We start from the raw sequence: 26,802 nt of genomic DNA, 5'->3' as shown, positions 1-26,802 counted from the left end.
ACATAGCCCACAAGGGGGTGCACCAAGAGTGTCCACCTCAGGTAATTGGGGAGGCTGAGCCACTGGACCCTATAGGACACCTAGCACAAAAAGCCACTCTACCAACACAGGGAAGCATAAAAAATGCGGAGACAAAGAAACAGGTCACAAATGACAGAAATGGAGGAAAGCAAACTACTGGATATGGAGTTCAGAACCAAACTTATAAGGTTTTTCAAGAATTTTCTAGAAACCGCTGATAAATTTAGTGAGACCCTCAAGAAATCTAGTGAGACCCTCGAGGTATGAAAAAGGACCAACTAGAAATTAAGCATATACTGACTGAAATAAAGAATACTATAGAGAGTTCCAACAGCAGACTAGAGGATCGCAAGAATCAAGTTAAAGATTTGAAATACGAAGAAGCAAAAAACACCCAACCGGAAAAACAAAAAGAAAAAAGAATGCAAAAATATGAAGATAGTGTAAGGAGCCTCTGGGACAACTTCAAGTGACCCAACATCCGAATTATGGGGGTGCCAGAGGAAGAGAGAGAGAGCAAGATATTGAAAACCTATTTGAAGAAATAATGACAAAAAACTTCCCCTACCTGGTGAAAGAAATAGACTTACAAGTCCAGGATGCACAGAGAACCCAAAACAAAAGGAATCCAAAGAGGACCACACCAAGACACATCATAATTAAAATGCCAAAAGCAAAAGACAAAGAGAGAATCTTAAAAGCAGCAAGAGAAAAACAGTCAGTTACCTAAAAGGGAGTACCCATACGACTGTCAGCTGATTTCTCAACAGAAACTATGCAGGACAGAAGGGAGTGGCAAGAAATATTCAAAGTGATGAATAGCAAGAACCTACAACCAAGATTACTTTACCCAGCAAAGCTATCATTCAGAATTGAAGGTCAGATAAAGAGCTTCACAGGTAAGAAAAAGTTAAAGGAGTTCATCACCACCAAACCAGTATTATGTGAAATGCTGAAAGGTATCCTTTAAAAAGAGGAAGAAGAAGAAAAAGGTAAAGGTACAAATTATGAACAACAAATACACATCTATCAACAAGTGAATCTAAAAATCAAGTGAATAAATAATCTGATGAAAAGAATAAACTGGTGAATATAATAGAATCAGGGGCATAGAAAGGGAGTGGACTGACTATTCTAGGAGGGGAAAAGGGTGTGGGGGGTGCGGGAAGAGACTGGACAAAAATCGTACACCTACGGATGAGGACAGTGTGGGGGGGTGGTAAGGGCAGAGGATGGGGTGGGAACTGGGTGGAGGGGAGCTATGGGGGGAAAAAGAGGAACAACTGTAATAATCTGAACAATAAAGATTTAATTTAAAAAAAATAATATTGAATGTAAACTATAGTTGAGAAATAAAATTTAAATAAAATGCAATAGAAGTTCTAAAAGTGTGAAACTTTTTAGAAATACAAATTCTTAGTGCTACCATCATTCCACTGAATCAACACTTTTTAGTGGTGCTCAACGGTTTGCCTTACATTACTGCTCTTCTCAATATGAATTTTTGTTTCTCTCTTTCTAATCATCAGCTCTCTTTGGTTCTTCTCAGTTCAAATCATAAGTTATGTGACCTAAGCTAAGGATATTATAAAACATGTAACTGGAGAAATTTTTTTAGCATTGACAATATTTTTCTATAGTGTGCTTAATGGTATATTTTAATAGGCACTAGAGAAAAGTTTGTTTGAACTTTACAGTCATGACAAACAAGACTGCATGGAAATTGGGGATAAAAGATACTGTGTTAAATATGTTCTATGCTTTTCAATTTGTATTTGTAAGCTTAGGGCACAGACAAGATCTGGGGTAAGTTCTTCAACACAACACTTTGCCATCCAAGAAAATTTCCAATGCTGTTATCCCTGTGTCTTACTGCTAATAATTAAAACAGCCTTTCCCCAATTATTTGAGAATTATTACTTTCAAAAATGTAATTCCTAACCTTTAGGCTTTATTTAAAGTTTAATTCAAAATTAAATATAAAGAGAATACTTGAAAGGAAAATGTGTGTGTGAATTCACAATTACTGTAATGATGATTTTCAATCTTATTATGAGAAATTATGTGCTCTGAAATGGAGATAAAAGATCACTGAGTAATTGTGATTGTAGAAAATATGCTAGGGTACTAGGCATTTCATTTGAATAGCTTTTATGTGTCTTTTTGACTGGGAAGTCTCTCGTTGTTAAAAGTTTTGCTACTGGTATAAGATCTGTGATTGTTTTAACAATTTAATGAAACTACCACCAAGTCTATATATATATATAGTTTCCCTATTATATGAAAAGTCCTGTTGTACCTATGCACTGGGAAAGACCAAGGGGACTTCTCAAGAGTGTGCATAATTGCTAGGACATAGTGGTCCATTCCATTACAGCATGAGGTGTGGGGTAATCCTTGTCCTAACTAGGACGCTGGCTTCCAGTTTGTGTGCCATCAGTAATGGAATCTGGCAGACCACAGAGACACAAAGTCTGTTCCCTGAGGCAAATGCAGAAATAGTATTTCTGCTGCATGATAAGAGTTTTTCTTTTTAAATACCTCAGGCAGAGCTGTGTGATCTATTTTACAATCTTCAGGGGGAAAACCCTCAGTGAGTGGCTCTCAACATGCATCAGAATACTTAGGGACTAAATAAAACAGAATGTTGGTCCCGCCCCAAAGAGTTACTGATCCAATTGGTGTGGGGTTGGAGTGAGCATTTGCACTTTTTTATTTTTTAAGCTTTTTTTTTATTGTTGAGACTATTACAGATGTCCTTATCTCCTCTGCCTTGCCTACCTCCAGCCAGCACCCAACCCCCTTCCCTCTGGCCATCACCACACTGTTGTCTATATGTGTCAGGCATGTAAATTCTTTGGCTAATCTCTTCACCTTCTTTCATCCAGTCCTCTCCTCCCCGCTTCCCTCAGACAGCTGTTAGTCTGTTCTCTGTTTCCATGCCTCTGGTTCTATTTTGTTTGTCAGTTTATTTTGTTCACATATAAGTGAGATGATATGGAATATATCTTTCTCCGACTGGCTTATTTTGCTTAGCATAATAATCTCCAGGTCCATTCATGCTGTCACAAAAGGTAAGAATTCCTTTTTTTAAAAGGCCACATAGTATTCCATTGTGTAAATGTACTACAGCTTTTTTATCCACTCATCTCCTGATGGGCACATGGACTGTTTCCAGATTTTGGCTATTGTAAATAACACTGCTATGAACATAAGGTTGCATATATTCTTTTGAATTGGTGTTTTGGGATTCTTAGAATATATTCCCAGAAGTGGTATCACTGGGTCAAAAGGCAGTTCCATTTTTAATCTTTTGAGGAAACTCCATACTATTTTTCACAGTGGCTACACCAGTCTGTATTCCTACCAACAGTGTACAAGGATTCTCTTTTCTCAGCATCCTTGCCAGCACTTGTCATTTGTTGGTTTACTAGTATTGATGGTAGCCATTCTAACAGGTGTGAGGTGATATCTCATTATGGTTTTAATTTGCATTTCTCTGATGATTAGTGATGTTGAGCATTTTCTCATATGTCTATGGGTTTCTGTATATCCCCTTTGGAGAAGTGTCTATTCAGGCCATTTGCCCATTTTTTAATTGGATTGCTTGTCTACCTGGTGTTGAGTTATAATTCACTTGTCTTGTGTTTTTGTTGTTTTTTCACAGGGATTCGATAAACAAGTGGATGTGTCATATATTGCCAAACATTACAACATGAGCAAAAGCCAGTTCTACAGCGTGGAAGTAGGAGACTCAACCTTCACAGTTCTCAAGCGCTACCAGAACCTAAAGCCTATTGGCTCTGGGGCTCAGGGAATAGTTTGGTAAGTGGAATGGATTTAACATATATATATATTTATAATGCATGTGTTTATAAGATGTTTTTATTGATTTTAGAGAAAGAGGTAGGGAGAGGGAGGCAGTGTGGGAGAGAATGAGAATTACCTCTCATGTGCACCTGGACAGAGGATCAAACCTGCAACCTGGGCATGTGCCCTGACAGAAAATTGAACCCATGACCCTTCCTTGTATGGGAAGACAACCTAACCTAACTGAGCTACACCAGCTAGGGCTTAACCTATATTTTTAAAGGGAACACCCTTTGTCAACTAGACACACACGCACACACACACACACACACGCGTGCGTGCATACAAACACAAACAAAAAAATCTATAAATAAATTGCATGACTGGGAGGGAAAATACATGCTACTGAAGAAAAATAAAACTATAAGCATTATTTGTAATTCATTATCCATTTGCTAACAGTATACACAACTTCACTTGTGACTACTTTTTGTGGTTTCAAAAATATTTATTACACTATAGCCAGTAAAAAAAAACCTCAGAGAACCAGAGGTTTTAGTAGCTATTATTAGTGCACATAAATTTCATTTTAATGTTTTCACATCAAGAAATGAGGGGATATGTGCTAAGATAATTAGCAAATAAAATTACCTACATTCCAAAGAAGTATAAATGCTATCTCAAATGTCTCTGTGAGTTTTAAAGTTCAATGTTTAAAGTTGTTATCTATTTAAAAAGTGGTATTTTTTAAAATTTTGCTGAATGTTTCCAAAATGGAAAGATTCTGTGATCCTTAGTAACCATTTTTTCAGACATTTTCCAGTGGCCAATTGAAATGATGACAAATCAAGATCTAATTTACCTATTTCAGATTCATAACTATTTTATTTAGATAGTTTTAAATAGTGTAGCAATTAAATGTTTAGTATGAAATATTTAGTATGAACTTATTAGTATAATAATTTTCAATCTGATAGCTTGCACTTATAAGTAAAAATTTGGGGCATGTATTATAAATACATATATTTATATTTATAAAAGATATTTATGTCAGTATTTTTATTTGTTATATAACTTACTGCTATATTAGTAATGTTCTTTTAAAAACTTAGAGGAATGGGGGGTGGGGAGTGATTAATGGGGGAACTTATATGCATATATGCATAGCCCATGGACACAGACAATATAGCGTGGTGAAGGCCTGGGAGGGGCGGGTGAGGGGTGGAGAGGGCCAATGGGGAAAAACATACAGAGGGGACATCTATAATACTTTCAACAATTAAAATAAATTTTAAAAAAATCATACACACTTTTACCAGATGAGATAAGGACTTTTTGAGCAGTTTTAGGTTCACAGCAAATGGAGAGGAAGGCGCAGAGATTTTCCCTGCATGGATTCCTGCATTATCAACATCCCCACCTGAGTGGTACACTTATTACAATTGATAAATCTACCTTGACAGATCATAATCACCAAAACCCATAGTTTACATTAGGGTTCACTCTTGCTGTTGTATATTCTATGGAGTTGAACAAACTTAAAATGACATGTGTTCATTGTTATGGTATACAAAGTATTTCTACTGTCCCAAAAATCCTCTGTGTGCCTCCACTACTCCCAGCCTCTGGAACCATTGATCTTTTTACTGTTTCCTAGTTTTGCCTTTTCCAGAATGATTTTAGATGGAATCAAACAGTATGTAACCTTTTCATATTGGCTTCTTTCACTTAGTAATATACACTTAACATTCTTTTTCATGGCTTGATAGCTTATTTCTTTTTAGAACTAATAGTCCATTGTCTGGGTGTTCCACAGTTTACTTATCCATTCACCTACTTTAGGCTATCTTGGTTGTTTCCAATTTTTTGAAAATTATAAACAAAGGTGTTTTAAACATCCATGTACAGATATTTGTGTGAACATAAGTTTTAAAGGTTTACTTTATTTTGACAACTGGTTTTAAGTTTACTCTGAATGCTTAATTACTGCAAATGGCAGAAGTGCAGGTTGGTGCACTTACTAATCCTTTTACTCCATTTAAACCTCATTTATCAAACATACCAAGTTTTTTTTATGGAAATTTGCCCAGTAAATTTCAATCTTTTATAGTGCCAATCAGTAGTTGTTTTGGAATTTGAAAGATGGAATATTTTAATATTTTAACTGTGGAGCAAACCTTTCATTTTGAAGTTATTTATACAGGTAAAGCAATTTTATTTATTTGTTTGTTTGTTTATGGTGCAGGTAGGACACAAAACAATTTCATTATTTATTAGGCAAAATGATGGTTGCCCCAAAGTTTAGGGTGCCTTGACCCTAATCTCCAGAATCCTTGAATATGTTATCTTATGTGGCAAAACAGTATGTTACCTTAGCAGATGTGATTAAGGTTAAGGGTCTCAAAATGGGGAGGTTATCCTAGAATATGCAGGTGACCCCAATCTAATCATGTGAGTCCTTGAAAGTGGGAAAGTAAGGCAGAAGAGTGGGTCAGAGAGACGCAATGGGAAGGAGAGATTCTAAATCTCAGAGAGACTTGCCTTATTGTTGCTGGCTTTGGAGATGGGGGAAAAGGGTCATGAGCCAAGAAAAAGGGTGGCCTTTAGAAGCTGGAATGGCCCACCGCTGACAATCAGCAAGAAAATGGAGGCCTCAGTCATATAGCCACAGGCATTGTAATCTGCCAATGAACCCCCGAATGAGCAAGGAAAAAAATTCTTCTCTAACACCTTCAGAATGGCACTCAGCTGCTGGCAACTTGATGCTAACCTAGTGAGAGACCAAGGGAGGACTTCTTATCTACAGAACAGAATTGTAAGATTATAAATTTGCATTGTTTCATCATCTAGGTTTGTGGTGATTTGTTGAGGCAGCAATACATGGAATAGTAAATATTTTATTATTACAAGCAGGTAAAATGAACTATAATGTTTTTAAAGGTCTTAAATATTTCAGGGTGCCTCTGTTAACCCTCTTTTGTTTGAGAAGTTCCTGCTTTAAGTCACATGTTTATCTCTGGGTAATAAGTCCCCTGCCAGCAGGGTAAAGTGTGTATGGGAGGGGCCAGTGTTAACGTGTGTATTAAATAGAGTAAGGTTTAATTTCTTTTTTAGATTACAATATATATTTAAGTTTGTATCCTACTGGATGGTTGTGTACCACTTGGAGAGTGGGATTCCCATTTAGGAGATCATTGCATTCATGAAAGACTTTAAAAATGAAATAGAAAATATAATAAGACCAAAAATTCTTATAAAGGAGGAGAGATGGGAGGAGGAGAAAACAGTGGTTACTGGCTGCCTTTTTCAAAACTGTAGAATATCAGAAAGTTTTCTTAAGGTTCTCAGTTAAGATGCTCAAATAGTTACTGGGATTATTTCATTTTTTTAAATTAAAACTCCCACGGAGAATGAGGACTGCCAGTGAAAGGAAGCTGATGGTCTTTTAATGATTCAAAAATAGATCCAAAGCAGAAATTTTGCTCAAAAAGTTAATAGATTTTCCCAGAAAGATTTGAAAATCTACCATTAAAATTTTTGTGGTATGTTTTATAGGACATTTTGGAATTCTCTCCTTTTATAGGATGGGAATCATCCTAAGTCTCTGGCGTAGTAACAAAAATATATTTCAATAAGTTAATGTCCTTGAGTAAAACTGTTAATCCAGCTTTACAAAAAATTTGTCGACAAATTTGTTAGTAAAGGGACATCTGAATTTCAAAATGTTAGCCTTGTAGTTTTCTGAGATTATTATTAGTCTTTTTGTCCATAGCTGAGGGAAATAAAACTAGGAAAGATCTAGATAAAGGGGAAGAAAAGGGATAGCATACTTCCCTTCCTATCTTTTAATTCACCACTCTGCCAGCATGTTTCTTCTTCCTGGTCCCTCTTCCATCTAGCACTGAGATATTCTTGTTTAGTTATCAAAACTAAAGTTGGGTCAGTTATGTACTATTTTTCTTATAGATCTATTCTCATGTTAATTTGTCCTCTTTTTCGACCTGCCTTTAATTTAATTTTCACTCTATGTTTTTGTCAACAATGAGTTCATCCACCTCCCTCACACCAAGCACACTTCCATTCCCAGACATGCCTTCCTCACTAAGCTTAGTCATTTTTAGCTTTTGAGTTAAAGTGGGAAATATGCGACTCTCACTTTCACTTGACTACTTCGAAGTCATTATAGGGTTATTATTTGGCATAATTTCAATATTGTTGTGTCTCAGGAAATAGAGAGGCCTGAGGAGAGGAAGAGAGATGGCGGAATGGTTGGTCTGTGGAGCAGTCAGAACACACACAGTATTTATTAGTGTTTGCTGTCTTATATGGGCACAGTTCATGGCCCCCCAGAACAATGACAATAGTAATATCAAAGATCACTGACCACAGATCAGCACAACAAATATAATAATAGTGAAAGTTTGAAATATTGTGAGAATTACCAAAATGTGGCGCAGAGACATGAAGTGAGTAAATGCTATTGGAAAAATGGCACCAATAGACTTGTTTGAAGTAGGTTTACACAAACCTTCAATTTGTAAAAAATGCAGTTTCTGCGAAGCGCAATAAAGTGAAGCACAATAAAACATGATGCTTGTATTCTGCTGCTCTGTGTGAGCAGAGAAGTCCTTGTAGATTCCCTGGTGGGGAATTGCAATCTATGAGTTATTTAACAACAGTGGTTGGGAGCCAGAAGAACAAATCATTTCAGAACATTTTTAAAAACTGTTTTTATTGATTTTCAGAGAGGAAAGGTGAGGGAAAGAGAGATAAAAGCATCAATGATGAGAGAGAATCATTGATTAGCTGCCTCCTGCTCACCCTCTACTGAGAATTGAGCCTGCAACCTGAGCATGTACCCTGACCGGGAATCGAACCATGACCTCCTGGTTCATGGGTCGACACTTGACCACTGAGCCACTCTGACTGGGCATCATCTCAGAACATTTTCCAAACATCAGAAGAGGATTGTTTCTAGCTCCAGAACAACAACAAGAAGAAGAACATAGGGAGAAATCAATATTGTCTTTTCTCACTCCGTCCTTTTATTGCTTGCTAAGCCAAGAACATTTTCTATTGTCTTATTTCTTTCTCCAAAGATGATTCAAACTGACAGTGAAAGAGGTAGCAAAAGTCAACAACCAAGTTTAGCAGAGAAGGCTTATCAAGTTTGGACTGCTCATTAACTGAAAAGAGCTGATTGCCTAGTTTTAAATGACAGGATATAAAACTATATTCTTTCCTTTAGCTTATTTTCTTTGTCCTCTACATGTAATCATCTTATAAACAGTCCTGATCCAATTTTGAAAAATGATCTTTTACAGGATATTTATATCAAAGATGTAAGCTTAATACTGACAAAAGCATAGAGTGGCTTATTGTAAAAAAAAATCTGTGCCTAGAAAATTAAGTATTTAGAATTAAGATGATATACTTTGTGTTAGCTAAACTTTTCTAAAACTCCAATTGATGCTAGAGGATGGCATTTAATCAACATTGAAATAGTTGTTGTTATAAAACATTCTCCAGTGGACTAGTTTATCTTAAATTAGATATATAGCCGTATATGTATATACATAATGAATATATTACCAATTTATAATATATAATATATGCATAAAATATATACATACTAATCTAATGGATTAGTGTATCTTAATTGAATATATATGCTATATACCATATATATATTTTATGTCTATAGGATATATATCAGTTTTTTTTCACAAAAAAAATTGAAAAATAATTTTTTCTGAATGTCCTTTAGTTAGTGGTCTATAGCAGTGATTTTCAACCTGTTCGCCCCAAGAATTTTTAAAACATGCAATACCTGACTATTTAGTCAAGAGTACTAATCTCTTTTCCCTTAGATTATCAAGTAAAAAAAAATGACAACAGCCAAAACAAAACAAAACAAAACAAAACAAAAAAACACCTGTTTGGTGTGAATAATCAAAATTAACTTTTTTATGTTAGAGCTGCAAAAATATATATATTTTTTGGTGTGCCAAAGAATTTTAGTAATTAGTTTATGTGTGCCATGAGATAAAAAAAAAAGGTTGAAAATAGCTAGTCTATAGCAATAAGATCCTATGCAGATAATCTAAGATTTTAATTGCCAGGCATGCTCAGCCAAACCTTGGGTGTTCACATATTCTTACTTCACCATCTTCCTTTGATAAGTGGAAGTGGTGTATATAGTGAGCCTGTCTAGCAATATCCCTGTAGCTTGGTGAAGTTAAGGGTTAGATAGACTGAAAGGAAGTCTAGAATTTTTTTTTAAGAAGTCTAGAATTTTTGTAATGTTGTGTGTGTGTGTGTGTGTGTGTGTTCTACAGTTGTTGACTGAAGAGCTAGGTCCCCCATGCCTGTGATAGTAGGGGTATAGAAGGAAAAGGGGTTTTCTTTGTGGTTTGTTTTGTTTTTGTTATTTTAATTGTGGAACACAATTTGCATTTTGCTTTCCAACTTAGTAGTAATAGGAGTAGTAATAGGTAGAATTACCTTGGGTAGGCCAGAACTCTCCTCAAAACACAAACCAAATATGACAAAGTAACAGAACCAAAAGCCAAACCAAAACAAATCCCAAATTGTTCAAATGCTCAAAAAAAAATTACTGGTAATAATGCCAAATCAAGTAACATTAGCAGAGCAAGCACTATTTATGGACTAATTTTCAAATAATAAATATTAGCTTCTGTGTGCACTGGAAAAGAAAATGGTTTGTTGAAAGTTCCTCCTTAATGAGCTCATTATATTTTTTAAAAAAGATACTATAGACTCACTGATGCTTTTAGCAGCTTTTCTCATCTTAGTGATGAAAATTTGAGCTACTCCATCTATACTCTGATTTAATCACCCTTGAACTAATAGCACACATTTACAATGAATGGCAAAGATTAGGGAACATCTGTATATCTATATATATGAAAGCCTAAGCGACTTTTAGACTGTTCAACTGGTAGCTATGATGCTCACTGACCACCAGGGGGCAGATGCTCAACGTACAGGCATGGAAACATAGAACAGACTGATGAATCTCAGAGGAATGGGGGGAGTGGGGAGGGAGGGAAGAGATTAACCAAAGATCTTACATGCATACTAGAGGCCTGGTGCATGGATTCGTGCACTAGTGGGGTCCCTTGGCCTGGCCTGCGGGGATTGGACAAAAACCAGCAGTCCGATATCCCCCTAAGGGGGTCCCAGATTGTGAGAGAGCACAGGCCAGGCCAAGGGACCCCACCAGTGCACGAATCTGTGCACTGGGCCTCTAGTATATATATACTAGAGCAAAAGAGACTGAAATTTGGCCATCTTAAAGAACAAGATGAAAGGTACTCAATATTTATTTATTGATGATCATAATTAGGAAGGAAATTAAGTAAGTTCTCTGAATTTTGTAAAATATTTGCACATATAAAGATCATTTATTTAATCACAGATACTTTAAAATACCTTATATTATCATTTTCAACCATTATAATTATAAATACACTTGTACCTTAAAATAACTCAACTTGCCCTGTGCTTTATCAGTGGTAGTATTTAACTTTCAGTCTCTCAGAATCTCAGTTTACTCATCTGTAAAATGCAGATAACATCAGTAGCTCACAGAACTCAAAAAGTATAAAATAAACGAGATACATGACATTGCCTTATAAATCTGATACTATCATGACTTTTAGTAGGTTCAAAGAAGGTGACCTAATGTTGTTCTTTTCTAACAATGGAAAATTGCAAAATGTTAACATACAGGGTGTGGCAAAGGTAGGTTTACAGTTGTGAGTACACAAAACACAGTTTATTCGTGTACTTTTATTTATTAATGATTGTATTATTTTCCATACAAACAACTATAAACCTACTTTTGCCCCATCCTATACACCACCCAGAAAGATGCTTGATTTTAACAGCTGCTTAATTATCAGATTGGGCATATTATATGAACGTTATTGTTGAGAACATGGTACTTAAAAAATGACTTTACTAATATTCCATAAGGGACTCAGTCAAAGAAGCATCTTAACTTTTTCATTCCTATCTTTCAATCTGAGCTTCAGTTAACTAAGATTTATTACAACATTAAGTTTTAATCATTAGTTTTTAAATTTGCAACATGGCTAAACAGACCCAGCGAACCATCTTTAAGCACAGGATTTGGATGGAAATGTCTTATGGTTGTGAAGCTGATGGTATGAAGAGCGATGGGTAAAATCGTCCAGAAGGTTTCTCAAAGCCCCAGCTGTCCCGGGTAACACAAAAGAGACTTGATCAGTGGGTCTAGAATGATGATTTTATTGTGTTTCTGGAAACATCACTCATGAGCCTAAGGCACACTCTCTTGTCAGAGTTCCTAATGAGCCATTATGCTAAATGACGCATACATCTTTAATCACACATTTCCATTTAGCCCCTGACCAGGGGAAATTATTACCCTCTGACCCACATCTGGAATATCAGCACATTTTGTATCTCTTCATTTTCCATTACTATTACAATTTAGACACTTAATTACAACCTCCCTGAGATAATGAGCATTGAGTTTCAAATATTGTCTTTTATATTCTAAGGAGGTTTGAGGTGGTAATGGTTCTGTTAAATAGAATAGAGTAAGACACTTGCACATTTTGCTGTTCTTCTTGGCTCCTTTTCATAGCTTCAGCCCCAAATATTTATTTACCATATTTTTTGATCAATGAGTAAGACTTGTAAATATCATTTATTTTCATTCAGAGAAAATGTGGTGCTTTGAGGAACCATGGGTAGAAGTTTGATGGCAATGTGCTTATTGGAAAAAGCAAAATTATATAAAATCCTTATTTCTGTACGTTAACCTTATTTCTGTATGTATAAAGTATGTATGTGTTCATATTTGTAAATATGTAATTGTCATTGTAACAGCTGATGCTGAAGAGGTTGGATTGCATAATCCTCAAAATTACATTTGATTTTGGAAGGTATTATGGATATCTATTCTGAGTTCTGTCATTCTTCAGTAAATTTATAATTAATTTACATCCCTGTAGTAAAAATTGGCAGTAAGAGTTTGTAGCCCAGAAACATTTTTTTTTTGCAGAGGTGAAAATTGTCCTTTAAGTCTCCATAGATAATTATTCACTTACAGATGATTGAGCCTTCTCTGTAAATCATTTATTGATATAAAATCTAACGTCTTTACCAGGAGAAATAATTAGGAACACATTATTTATTTTTCAGTTTCTACTGCAATCCCAAAGATTAAAAGGTTAAGTGAGACATTTCTTTTAGGACCTGTCTTCTAGGGCATGAAAAAGATATTTTCATGGCAAAAACAAGATTATTTTATGGTCCATGTACCATTTTGCCAGGTGCATAATTCTGAATTGCTAAGATTAAAGTGCATCTATGGTTATATTTTTTAAAAATAACCTATAACCCAAATATAAATAACTAAAGACTTAATTCTGCACTATTCAGTACATCTTGTAAAAGCCAACATTCCTCACAGAAAGGAAGCGATGCCTTCAATTAAGTTAAATTATGCTGAATAACAGATGGCAATTCCTGTTCCTCAGATTCCAGAAACAATTCTCATTTACTGCTCGAAGAGGCCTGTCCATTCTATCTGTAGATAAGGTGGCTTAAAAAACAAAACATCCATAAAACAAAAGGAGAAAGCAGGTAGGTGTTATAAATATTGTAATTTAAAAAAGCAAGGTTAGAGGAGTGTTTCATAAAGCTCTGAAGGAAGGCACTTGGCACCTCTGTCTGTAGAGTCATGCTTCTGGCCCTTTCTGACATCATGTTCTGTTTATAGAGCCTGAGCTGTCTTGCTAATCATGGATTTAAATGTGAGAGCTGAGGACAAAGGAAGACATCTTTTGGTTTGGAAGTTCAAGTGAGAGTCCTATCACTTTGCATGTCCAAAGTTATGAATCCAGCACTGAAGCATTGCATTTTCAACTTCTCTCTCTGATGGGGGGAGTCTAAATCACCATCAGAGAGGGTCCTTAGCTTCTTTATTTGACATAGTGTTTCTCTTATTTAGAGACATATGAGTTAGAATTCTCTTAGCTATGCTCTTCTTGATTTATATTCACCTTAATTTTTTATTATTAAAAATGTTTCCATAGAAGATTTTAATATGTTTATTCATGAAAATCAAGATTTTTACTCCTAATCCAGGGAGTTACAGCGCCAAATATATTTTGAAAATTTTTTTTCTTTTGGGTTCATCCACAACTGGGAAATATGGTTGGGGAATGTGTGCCCTGCACAAGGGCAGGTGGTGAGGAAGCCTGTGGGGTCTGGACTCCATCTGACCTTCACCTGCCCAGCAATGTGCCTTGGGGTCTCCTTACCCATAGGAGCTGCCTTTTCCTGATTCACACATCCACACTAGAGGGACTAGTGGCTGATAATGAATGAAATTTAACTTCAGGTGGCCAGTGAGAGAGACTCAATTTAACTAGCAAAAACATAACTTGGAGAATAACTAGTATAGAGACAATCCAGTAAGTTTAAGATGCTAATTAGCTGGCATGGAGATTTAAGGCACCTAAGAAAATGGAAAGAATCAGGGAGCAGAAGAAAATTATAAGCCAACTTGTTGTCCCTTTAACATTGTCCCTTTCCCACATCCTTTCTCTCCTGTATCTCTTTAGGGGCATGATTGTTCCAAGGCCTCCCTGTTCTCTGAGCCTGTCATTCTCCTGCTGGATCATTTTCCCTATTTAGCCTGGAGCCATGAAAGTGATTGCAAAGACAGTCTCAGATGCTCTCTATTTTCTTACCTCTGGCCTCTGCAGCCCCCTGCTTTCCAAACCCTCATTTCGAATCAGCCTGACTGACTGTTTTCTCTGCCTCTGCTGGGAGGCTGAGTCCAGCTGGGGAAATCACATCCTCATGCTGATTTCCTCCATTATAAGTTTATGAGCTGCATCTTCAGCTGGGCCCTTGTCGCTGCTTAGCAATCCATTTACTGTTGTGTCTCATCAGCTTCCTGTCCTGTTTCCCATGGTGGCTGTTACCATCCTTTTACAACTTCCATTGCAAGCTCCCAATTCCACTTCACCAGCCCTGTTCTTTGCAGAAGGCCTTGCCTCCTACCTCCTAGAGAAAACAGATGGCCTCAGGCATGTGAGCTCTCAAATTTCCCCTTCCATCTCCTATCTGTCATTTATAGTCTTTACCAACTAGTTCCTCCAGGAGGAGCTCCCTGAGGCCGGCCACCCACCTGTGTTCTTGATTCCATCCCCGTCCCCTGGGGCCTGTCAGTTGTTCTGTACAGTATTTTGCATCAACTGTCTCTTCTCCCCCAGGAGTGTCTTCTCTGCTTATGTTGAAGACCTCCCACCAAATTCTTATGTAAAAAAAATGTTATTTAGAATGTGCCTGTTCCTCAAACTGCCTCTCTGACACTCTTTCTTCATCATCAAACTTCTGGATGGAGAAGTCTGCGTTTAATGCCTCCACGTATTATTTACATTCTCATTTCACAGACAGTTCCATTCTATTGCCATGACCCGTCTGATAGCATAGGATGCTATGGAGAGGGCCGCCAATGACCCCCTAAATTGTTCATCCACTGGCTTATTTTTCAGCCCTCATTTTTTACTGCTCTGGAATGTTTGGAAATGTTAAGTGTTTCTTGAATTTTTCTTGAATGTCTGTCTTCCCTTGATTTTAAAGCTGGGAATGTTCAAAAATTTTTTAGTTTGAAATTGGATGAACTGACTGGCACAGGGAGGGCACCATCACACAGTGGTTAAGAATGCAGACTCTGGAGCCAGACTGCCTGGCTGGAGTCCTCAGTGACTTCATCTGAAGATCAAGCTAGTAAAAATATGTATGTATAGTGTTGTTTTTAAAGCAAACTAAATTAGTTAATTCAGTGCCTGGCTTTAGTAAATAGTCAATAGATGTTAGTTTTCATTAGTGTTAGTTGACTGGGGTCATGGCCAGTTTCTAAAGGATTGGCTAGATGAGAACTGATTTTGTAGTTTATTGTGCAGAAAGATAGTAAAATAATCCAGTATGAAGCCCCAGAAGATAAGATTGGAATCGGGAGCCAGAGCAAAAGGAGCCAGAAGAGCAGGTACTAATTCTAAATCCTAATGAGAGGGAGATTCTAAATGAGAGACAGAGTCAAGTGCCTAAAAGCACTGTAGAACTGGATCGAATTGTGAGAAATGTGGGAACAATGGAATGAATCTAGGACAAGTGTCATGAATGTTACTGGTTTGTGTGTGAGTGGTAGTGATGTTAGTCTACTGGGTTGAAACCAACTGTTGTGTCCTGGTTCCCTCCTACTTCTATGACCAAACATTATCTGTCTCTTTTATTGGCCACCTTTCTCTACTCTTCAAATACTTGTATTTTATAAATGTTCTGCCTCCTTTGGCTTTTCCTCTCCTTTCACTGTACAGTACCTAATGTCTCCCATTTCTATGTCATTCTGGCTACATCTTATTTTTTATTGATGTATACATATAATTCAATGGTATACTGCAAATATACATTTTTATGTAGATGTAATTGACATGTAACATTAGTTTCAGGTATGCATCATAATGATTCTATATTTGTATATACTGTGAAGTGATCACCACAATGTCTAGTTAACATCTATCACCATACATAGTTACAAAACATTTTTTTATTGTGATAAGAACGTTTAAGTTCAACTCTGATAGAAGCATTCAAATATGCAATCTAGTATTATGAACTAGAGTCACCATGGTGCGCATTACATATTTTATAACTGGAAGCTTACACCTTACTTCTAAGTCCATATACTCATTTCTGTACATTTTATCCTTCAGATTACTCCACAGCTATGTCATATTCAATATGCCCAGGATAATTTTATGATATACTTATACTTGCTTTTCACTATGTATTTCTTTTATTTAAAAGTAAAATTCATGTACAAGTGATGCACTCAGTTACTAGGATACAATTTGATTGTCAGCGTTCTTTTTAAAAGTAGTATACTTTAAAATATATATATTGATTTCAGAGAGGGAGAGGGAAAGAGAGAACCATTGATTGGCTGCCTCCTGCATGCCCCACACTGGGAACTGAGCCTGCAACCCAGGCACGTGCCCTGAATGGGAATTGAACAGTGACCTCCAAGTTCATAGGTCGATGCTCAACCACTGAAACATGTAAATCACAGTTTACACTCAATATTATTTTGTATGAGTTTCAGATGTACAGCATAGATAGTGGTTAGACAATCATATACTTTACAAAATATCCCTCTGATATTTCCAGTACCCACCCGGCACTGGACATAGTTATTATAATATCATTTTCTATAGGGTCACCACATCTGTGAAGCCTTAACTTACTTTTCCTACTGCTTAACAGAAGTAATTGCTATCTCCTCTGTATTGACAGGACATGCTATACTTCTACCTCTTTTACTAGCACTGTCTGCTGCTAGATAATGATCTCCTCGGGACAAAGATCCTGACATCCATCCTCATAGTCTCAAGACTTCAAAAGTCTTGATGGAAACCTTAAATGTTAAATTGTTCTATATTAAATCTGCCAATATTATGATGTGTATATCTGTACATATATATACACACACACACATATATATACATATATATGAATACACACACAAATATATATATCCTATTTATTTTCTACACTATATGACCCCTAATTTCAGAAATAATAAAGCAAATGATAAAAATACATAAAATAAAGAATAGAATAAACTATGAAATAGAAACAAATTCAACTATTTTAATGCAATAATTACAGTAATTTAACTTTCTCTAATAATTATGCCTTTAGTTAAAGAATGAGCTACTAATACCACTTTGACTTTTTAAATTATTTTTTAAATGCTATACTAATTTAAATTTGATCTGATAATATTAATAGCACAGATAAATGACAAGTCTAAAAGAATCATTGAAAAGTACAATCCAAGGACTTGATACAAATTTACTAAAAATATTCTTCCATATTATTGTGTCTGAATGTAAGAGAAATAACATGGCTACTGTAAATGAATATTAATGGCATCCACACAGAATGTATTAGGGTCATGAGATTAGAAAATCGGAAACGAATGGCACTGAAACAGCTAAATATTGGGGATATATTCATCAGCGCTGTACACAGGAGAAGCATTACTGGATTAGGAGGAGAATGACTAGGTTTAATAAAATGAAGAAAATGCAAATGATAGTGGCTGTCTAGAGTCATCGTTTATAAACCTGAAATAAAGAAAAACTACAAAATAAAAAATGTAATCTCATCCCTGAGGCAGCTCATTAGTTCCTTTTCATTCAATGAGTATTTGTTAGACTCTGTGCTATGTCAGAGGGATATGAAACTGAACAGACAGGGTCAAAGATCCTGCCATTTATCTAGTTGAAAGATGGACATATACACACAGAAATGCCATTGTTTTTCTCAGGCTAACTCTTTTGCATCCTTTAATTCATATACATTAGTTAGGATGATTCTGGTGATTAAAAAACATATAGAGGTTCAAACACAATAGATGTCTGTTTCTTATCAGGTGGAGGTGGGATAAGTAAGTGGACAAGGGGAAGGTGGCTGCTTTACTCAGTGATCTGAGGAGCCAGACTGATGCAGCGTCTGCCATATTCATCTTCTTCAAACAGCAAAAGGGGATAAAAGCATGGAGGGAAGAACTTTGTGCAGGCCTGGAAGTGGTGTGTTTCTCTTCTGTTCATGTTCCGCTGGCTAGGACTCAGTTACATGGCCGCCCCTGACTGGATATGAAGCTGCAGATGTCAGCCATTTGTGTGCCCAAGAAGAGCAGGGGGACTAGAATTTGCAGACTTCACACTATTTCACTGTCTGTCACCCACTGGAATTCAGTATCTGCCCCTCAGATGTGCTTCCACATCCCTGTTGTGTGTGTGTGTGTGTGTGTGTAGCTATCACTCTATATTTACATTGTCTCTTTAATGGTCTCATTTCCCACTAGACCAGGAGTGGGCAAACTTTTTGACTCGAGGGCCACAATGGGTTCTTAAACTGGACTGGAGGGCTGGAACAAAAGCATGGATGGAGTGTTAGTGTGAACTAATATAAATTCAAAGTAAACATCATTACATAAAAGGGTACGGTCTTTTTTTTTTTTTAGTTTTATTCATTTCAAACGGGCTGGATCCGGCCCTCGGGCCGTAGTTTGCCCACGGATGCACTAGACTATAAACTCCCTACAGGCAGAAACTGTCAGAATTGCTTCCAATTGTATTTCTAAAGCTTAGCACAGCTCTGGCACATGAATGAATATGTATTGCCGTTAAACTCTCTGCTTTCTCTTCTTCAACTCTTGTTAACGTCCCAACGCAATGGAATCCACTTCTGCGCATACCACTCTGTGGGCACTGTTCGAACTGAGATACAGGCAGCAAAGACTCTTCATTCCATCTTACTTGGTTTGGCGTTTGCCACTTTGTTTTGATCTTCCCTCTTAAAGGTTTGCCCCTGAGCTTTTCAATTTGCCTTCTCAGTTCTGATGTGGACTCCTTTTCTGTAAAGTTGTCTTGCAAAGGAGAGCTCTTGGGAGTTAAGTGCTTGCAATCTCCCAGATAAAGGAAAGAATATATTTTGAAAAGACGGAAAGTCTGTGTACCTCATGGGAGAGGAAATGCTGGGTGCTGGAAGCGAGGTGAGTGGAGAGGGAGGGGGGGAGGGAGAGATTGAGAGACACAGAGAGAGAGAGAGAGAGGATAGAGAGATACGGAAACAGAGAGATAGGAATAGCAAGAGAGAAACAGGTGACTGAGACACAAACAGAAGAGAGGAGGTGGACAGACATAGGGACACAAAGAAGCCAACTGAGAGACACCTAGAGAAAAACAGGAAAGACAGAGAGACTGAAGGTTCCAGGAAGGGGAAGTGCATTTGTTTAAGAAAAATTTCGGAGAAAGCAGGAAGACACTAGTGGGATTAGCTTTGAAAGAGGCAATCATTCTTCATGAAAGGACAGAAAAATGCCTTCTTTCCCCTTTTTTTTTTATGATGAACCACGTTTGGTATATTGGGTAACATATCTTCACTGGTGTTGCTTTACTCTCAGGTAGAGGTGGAGCTTTGAATGGACAAAGAAGCCTTTGGACCACGTAGCTACATACAGAAAGGCATTGAAAAGTAGGACATATGTCACAGAAGAGCATTAGTCACAGAGGAATTCTTGTACAATTGCCACTTCTGTGTTTCTTTGCACTTGGAGGAGGATGAAGCTCATTGGTCAAAGTGCCTTATCATTGATACCTTTTCTTTTGGTAAATATGGTAATGGGTAGGGATTAAACCATAGACTCAGCTACCATGCCCATACAGCTTTTCTAATGATGCTCACAGATCTTTGCTCTTTTTATAGATCATTATAAGTTTTTAATATCTATACTCATTTGTTGTGTCCTGAAAGCAAACATGAAGTTTCTAGATCAGAGACAGGGTATTATTACCAACCACAACAACTGCATCAGCAACCTATGGCCCTGTCACCCCTTTCAGGGCTATGCCGTAATAGCCAGATGTCACGGTACATGCAAAAAGGTGTTTGCACTACCCAGAAGGAAGTAGGAATTTCAGAGGTTATATTGGAACTACTACACAGCTGCCATTTCCTCCTCCTCCAGATTGAGAGAGAGAGAGAAGGAGAGAGGGGAAGAGAGAGAGGGAGGGGGGAGAGAGGGAGAAGGAGATGGAGGGGAATACCTAATACTTACAATATAAACAAATCTTTTCTGGGAAGAGGTCCCTGTTTTACAATCTTTTGGAATGTAAATGGATGGCTCTGGGATTTACCCCTTTGAAGTATAAACATATTTTCTCTATAAGTCTCTATTTATTCACTCTTTAATTAGCAAGAGTTGTCCTTTAACCCGGTTTCAGTTTTCTCTACTCTGAAAGCCCTAATGATGAAGAAACATTAAAATACCTCGATGAGGTATGTATTATTATTTATATTAATAATATAAAATTTCAGCCTATAAAGTAATAACATTTCTGGAATCAAATAACTTTTTAAAATAGCTATTTAAAAATAATTTTCAAATAATTGTTGTGTCATAAAAACATGCTTGCTTTTAACAATGCTCATTTAACTAGAATGTAAGATCTTTTAATATTTTAATTAAATTTTAAGTACACATGGCGTGGCTATACATACATATTTGTTGTTCTGTGTGCATAAATCAAAATAACCCCATTAAACCCAAGAAAGAAAAAGGACCAGTGATTTGGTACCTCTTCACAGAAATATTGCTAACTTCTGTTGTATGCACTCAAAAGTATTAATAATTTAGTTTGGAACACAATAATAATACAAATGATACAGTTGAGATTCAATGCTATTTCACCCTATTATCTAACAAACTATTTTCCTTGGCTATCAAAAAGCATGTCAGGGTAACTTAGACTTTCACCAATGTAAGAATTTTTAAATATATGAAATATGTTTTTGGAGAATTGGAACAATGTGCATAAATAAAATTGGAAAAGAAAGCTATTTGTCACTTTTGTTTCCATGTCTATGTCCTCATAGTGCAATGATTTGCCTTGAAGTCAGAAGCCACATCTCTTTCATTGTATTGCAATGAATTTACTTATTTATTTAGCACTTAATCTGTTCCAGGCACTGTGCTAGATGCTGGCGCTCCTGTTATGAGCAAAAGTGAAAATGGTTCTCACTCTCCTTCCAAATTTTTTACTAGTAGATAGGATCCGGTTATAGATATCTGTATTTGATATTAGGGTATAGCCTAAGGTACTCTAACAAAGAGACTTAAGGTACCTTGGCTTAACCACTTCTCTTGCCCATAGAAGTCTAGCTGCTGTATAGTTCCAGGGGATAGGACTTCATCATAGGCTTACATCTGGTACAAGGGAGGCTGGGAGATAGATTTTTTGTGGAATGCCATGTGCCCATCTATACTATGGAGGTTCTTATAACTATGAGGAAGAGGATAGATCTTGGGAGAGCCTTAGTCTCTGAAACAGTAAGTCTTCAGTTTCTGGATTTGATAACTGATATTCAGTCCTTCTTCTTGTTCATCTGACTTTGACTTGTGAGCCCTGCTGCAAATCACTGCGGGTTTTAGTTCTTGATCCCTCTAAATTGTGTCCCTGCCAGCTGCATTATATGGATTAGGGACAATTGATTCTCAAGAAATGCCACAGTGTAACATAAGTTATATGACAAATACATGGATTAGTGTCCTAGTCTAAGGCAATTGCCCTGCCAGTCTCCTTTACCCTGTTTTCCCAACATCCTTCACACTGTCTGGAACACAAGAGGTTCTGAAAAAAACCTTCATAGAATGAGTAATGAGCAAATGAATGACATATGTTGTAGTAGTGACTCTGACTTACGTACCTTTTTTTCTTCTTATTTTACTTTTGTTCAACTTTGAATCACATTATTGGGGTCAGAAAGAGAACCAGGCACAGGGTTTTAGCCTGGCTCTGGATATATTCAGGATAAGAGTTATTTTTTGCATTTCTCTATCTTCTGTTTTGTAATAACTTTATAACATACTTGAGGACAATCATATACTTAAAATATGTGAAATTATGAAAATGCACACAAATATCATTGAACTATTTTACAGACAGAAAACTGGGGCCCAAAGAGAAGACGGTTTGCCAGTTGTCATATAAGTTGTTCATATTACCAGAGCCTTTGCCTTTCAATTCATTGTTTTTTTAATATCACATCGATCCGATGATTCTGAACTTGTATATGCCTGAGAACTGGTAGATCGGAGGTTTATACTCAAAATCAGCTGCCTCTAAATAAAGTGCACCTTCTTCTCCTTTAGTAGTTTTCAAAGTGTTCCTGGGCCTGTAGCATCAGCATCAGACTCTCCTGGGAACGTGTTTGAAATGTAAATACTTTAGTCCCAACCCAGAGCCAGAAACTCAGAAACTCTGAGGCCCAAGACCAGCTTGCTTTTTGTTTTTTTAAAAATATATTTTATTGATTTTGTACAGAGAGGAAGGGAGAGGGACAGAGAGTTAGAAACATCGATGAGAGATAAACATCGATCAGCTGCCTCCTGCACACCCCCTACTAGGGATGTGTCCGCAACCAAGGTATATGCCCTTGACCAGAATCGAACCTGGGACCCTTGAGTCTGCAGGCCGATGCTCTATCCACTGAGCCAAACCCGTTAGGGCAAGCTATGTGGTTTTTAACAAGCCCTCCAGCTGTGCTGATGCCCACTCAGGTTCAGGGCCCCTGGTACTACAGGTGCCAAGACAGCCCGCACATGTATAAGACCTTATCTTCTATGCTATAGGCACACACACTCAACACTACCCATTAGTGAGTGCCTAGGATGCACCATTCTCTGTGCTAGATACTCTATGTACTATTCTAATTTAACCAATTCAATAGTCTGGCAAATAATTATTACCTGTATCTTATAAATGAAGACGCTAAGGCTTAGAGAGGTTAAATTGCCCCTCCCCCCACACCCACTAAGATCACATGATTAGATACTGGCAGGGAGGAATGAGATTTGTGGCTCATATTATTTAACCCCAATGACCATGTATTTTCTGAAGCGCTGCTTTAAAAAATACGCTGTACTGTAATTTACTTATTGAGAAGTATTGAAAACAAGGGTATTTGATATTTGAAACAACAAGTTTTCAGGACCATGAGTTGATTTTCACATTTCTTCTAGTGATAATGTGCTCATTGAATGTTGCTTTAAATTTTAGCAGCTTTCCTTTGTTATTGCTGGGGAAAATGTCAGCTTTCTTTAAGGAATTTGTCTCCTCTGTTTTTGCTGTTTGTACAAGCTGTTAAGTGGTATGGGAGAGATGAGTGTGTAACCGTCACAGTTGAAGTTTCTCTAGGAGGCCTTGCTTTAGAGTTGGGCATTAGGGAATGGGCATAATCCTGGGTGTATCTGAGAGTCCACGTGGCTGAAATATCCCAGTATCGCCAAGTGAGAGGAGCCTTGACTCTTGTTAACGTAAAAAACAATAACATTCAAACCTGTAAAGAATTTTTGTGAGTTTATTTTAGCCAAACTGTCGACAGTTGCCAGGAAGCAGAATCTCAACATATTGAGATAGTACTCTGGAAAATGGCAGTTTTTTACCTTATTTTATACATTACAATCTAAAGAGGAGATGTAAGTGGGTTTCATGAATTCCATTGGTGATAGATTAGGGAGGTGGGAGAAAGCAAAGTGGGGAAACCTCTGGGATTGGATAAAAAGTAAAATGATAGACACAGACTTAGGTGGGTACAGGGTAGTTAACACTCAACAATTAACTCAATAATAATGAGGGGATTTGTGGTCTCCACAGAGTGGTGCCTGTGCTTTGAGGGGTCCGGAAAAAGGAAAATTATTTTGACATTCCAATGATATGTTATCATAGATGCAAAAAGACAATAGGCTTAGTTAAGGTAAAGATTGACCTTTGTCAGGGAAGATACTGGCCTAGCATGAGATTACCCACCATAACTGCTTTTAGTTAAAGTTTTAATTTCAGACCATCCTTTGTAGATACTTTAGGCCTTTGAGTTTGCAAGACTGCCATGCAGGCCTTCCCTGAGCTAGTCAGGTTATTCCTTTTTTGTCCACACTCTGGAATAAATTAAATACTCTGTATTACCTAGTTCATTATTCCCAAGTCACTGGGGGACCAGTTGACCTGTCTCTGGTCAAAGCTACTGATACATAAGGATACCTGGGTATACAGAGCATGGATGGTGAAAACTCAACACACTTTTTAAATTGACTTTTTATTTCTTTTTACCTGTGGAGTTTTGAGTAAACATTGCTCCTTAATAATTTGCCTGAAGTGAGTAGCTCTGGTTATTGCTAGAAAGAATCTGGAGCCTGTTGTCAAATCTTCAGATATTTCTAGAGAAATAGGATACATGTATATCTGCTTATACGTGTGTGTTTATGTATATATATTTGTGTGTGTGAAATCCAAATTGAAATTTTTATAACCAACTCAATTATTTTAACACTGTGTGGATAAAAATCTACATTTGTGGGCTAGTTATGTTCATCACATGTTTACTTTGTATTTTCTTTAAACTTTTGGTGATGAACTTTTAAAAATTGCTCCCTTTAAGTTCACTTATTTATTTGGCATCATAATTTGAGTTAATTTAAACACCCATCTGAAGATCCCCTTTTTTTGAGTGACAGCTTGTAGATTACTAAGCAAACAACAAAGAAACCTGGATTTAAAATCTGCCTGAGTTGACATAACGTCATTACTGTAACTGGACAACCAAGGGGTCTGGGCTGCCTGTCGCTACTTCAGCCAATTAAGCAGAGACAGGGCTGAATCACATGAGCATTTATTCCAGTAATGCCGGCAGTGTGGGAGAGCAGCAGGTCATCCACAAAAATCTGCTCTCCACCCCACCATAAGCCAGCTGCTTATATTGGGTAGAAGGACAAAGATTACATGGGAAAGTAGGAATTACAGGTATGAGAAAGTGGGCATGGGATAATCATTACTGGTTACAAATCATGCAGGCTGGGGGGTGAGGGGGGTGGGTGTCATAGAGGGCGGGTGCCTCTTGGCGCCCTGGGACCACATTACAGGTAATAGGGGCTGGGGTTGTAAAGAGCAGGCGCCTCCTGGACTAGGTTGTTTCAGCCACGAGGTTGTAAATCTTTCCATAATGATAGGCAGTTCTTAGAAGAAGGATGGACTACATTCCGATGTTAGGTCCTGTGCCCCAGGGCGTACAACTCTCAGCGAGGTTAGAATGTGCTTTCTCTAATCAGAACAGAACCATCATGGTTAGCAGAGCATGATTAATATTTCTTATAATTATAATTAGTTTCCAATAGCCTATTTCTGCCGCCTAACATTTCCATATATACTAGCTGAGTGACCTGAAGTAGGTTACTTACAATCTCTAATCCTTGTTTACAATGTCAACAGAGAAAGCACAAAAAGTGCCCATCTTTGGATGCATAGTAGGTAGTTAATTTCTGTACTTTACCGTCTTTAATTATGACAAAAATTATGAAAAAATGAACTTTCTCCAAAATTATAAATGAACAAGCAATATTTTCTGTCTCCTAGGAAAATAAAAATTCTACGAATAACTTTGAATAAACAGTGCTATTCAATGAAATAATTGTAAAAATAATAAGTCATTTAAATGTTTTGATTTGGGGAGAAGGGGGTGGGAATCTCTTAAATTTTTGTTAACTAAAATGCAAGGAGAGCTATTTTAGGATTATTTTAGGATTGAGCCAGCTTGGGCTCCAAAAGGGCAGGATTGAATACCGACTCTCTGGAAGCAGCTGAGTCACCAGCCTGGGCAGTTTGTCTCACTGTCTGGGTCTGTCTGTGGATGCTTCAAGGGACTGACATAGTTTGGAGCCTAAAACAAAGTAGCAAAGCAGATAGATAATCTAGCTGGATTATCCGGATCATAGAAGGATGAAATTTATATTACTTTTTTGGTGGTTTGAGTGTAATGCCTTCATAATTGAGTTTTCCCCCCCATGGAACAATTAAAATCCAGCTGGATTTGTCCTTGTTCCATGTCAGAAATTATAGTTGATTTAGAATGAAGTGAAAATTAATTGATAAGCAGGGAGATCAGATGACTAGATTCACTGCTAAAACTGTTTGGCTTGAGGTCTGTCTTGTTCAGCTCAAAATACCATAAGCTTGGTGGCTTATAAACAGCAGAGATTTATTTCTCAGTTCTGGAGGCCAGAAGTCTCAGATTAGGTTGCCCACATGGTCAGGTTCTGTGCCTGGTGAGAGCCTGCTTTCAAGTTCATAGATGACTACCTTTTCAGTGTCATCACTTGTTGAGAGAGGAAGCAAGCTTTCTCTGGACTCTTATAAAGACACTAACCCCATTCATGAGTGTCCCAACCTCATGATCTCATCTCATTCTAATTGCCTCCTAATGACCCCACTTTCTAATACTACCACATTAGTTTCGACATAGAAATTATTCTAGGGGGTG

The 26,802-nt window shown here is 37.2% G+C and overlaps 1 protein-coding gene across 5 annotated transcripts in view; it reads left to right on the top strand.

The window, feature by feature from the left end:
* Positions 1-26,802, top strand: part of MAPK10 (mitogen-activated protein kinase 10) — a 273,125-nt gene that overhangs the window by 139,901 nt on the left and 106,422 nt on the right. For 4 of the 5 annotated variants that reach the window (XM_023750290.1, XM_006084581.3, XM_006084583.3 and 1 more), the window contains exon 4: positions 3,689-3,846. In XM_023750290.1, the coding sequence (XP_023606058.1) occupies positions 3,689-3,846 (158 nt within the window). Of the gene's footprint in view, positions 1-3,688; positions 3,847-26,802 lie in introns of those variants that run through there. The other variant, XM_023750291.1, reaches the window with a different exon arrangement.

The sequence above is a fragment of the Myotis lucifugus genome, unplaced genomic scaffold, assembly GCF_000147115.1.
Source record: "Myotis lucifugus unplaced genomic scaffold, Myoluc2.0 scaffold_12, whole genome shotgun sequence".
NCBI classification, from domain to species: domain Eukaryota; kingdom Metazoa; phylum Chordata; class Mammalia; order Chiroptera; family Vespertilionidae; genus Myotis; species Myotis lucifugus.
Note: the sequence above shows the minus strand (reverse complement) of the source record. Positions and strands in the feature narration are given on the sequence as shown.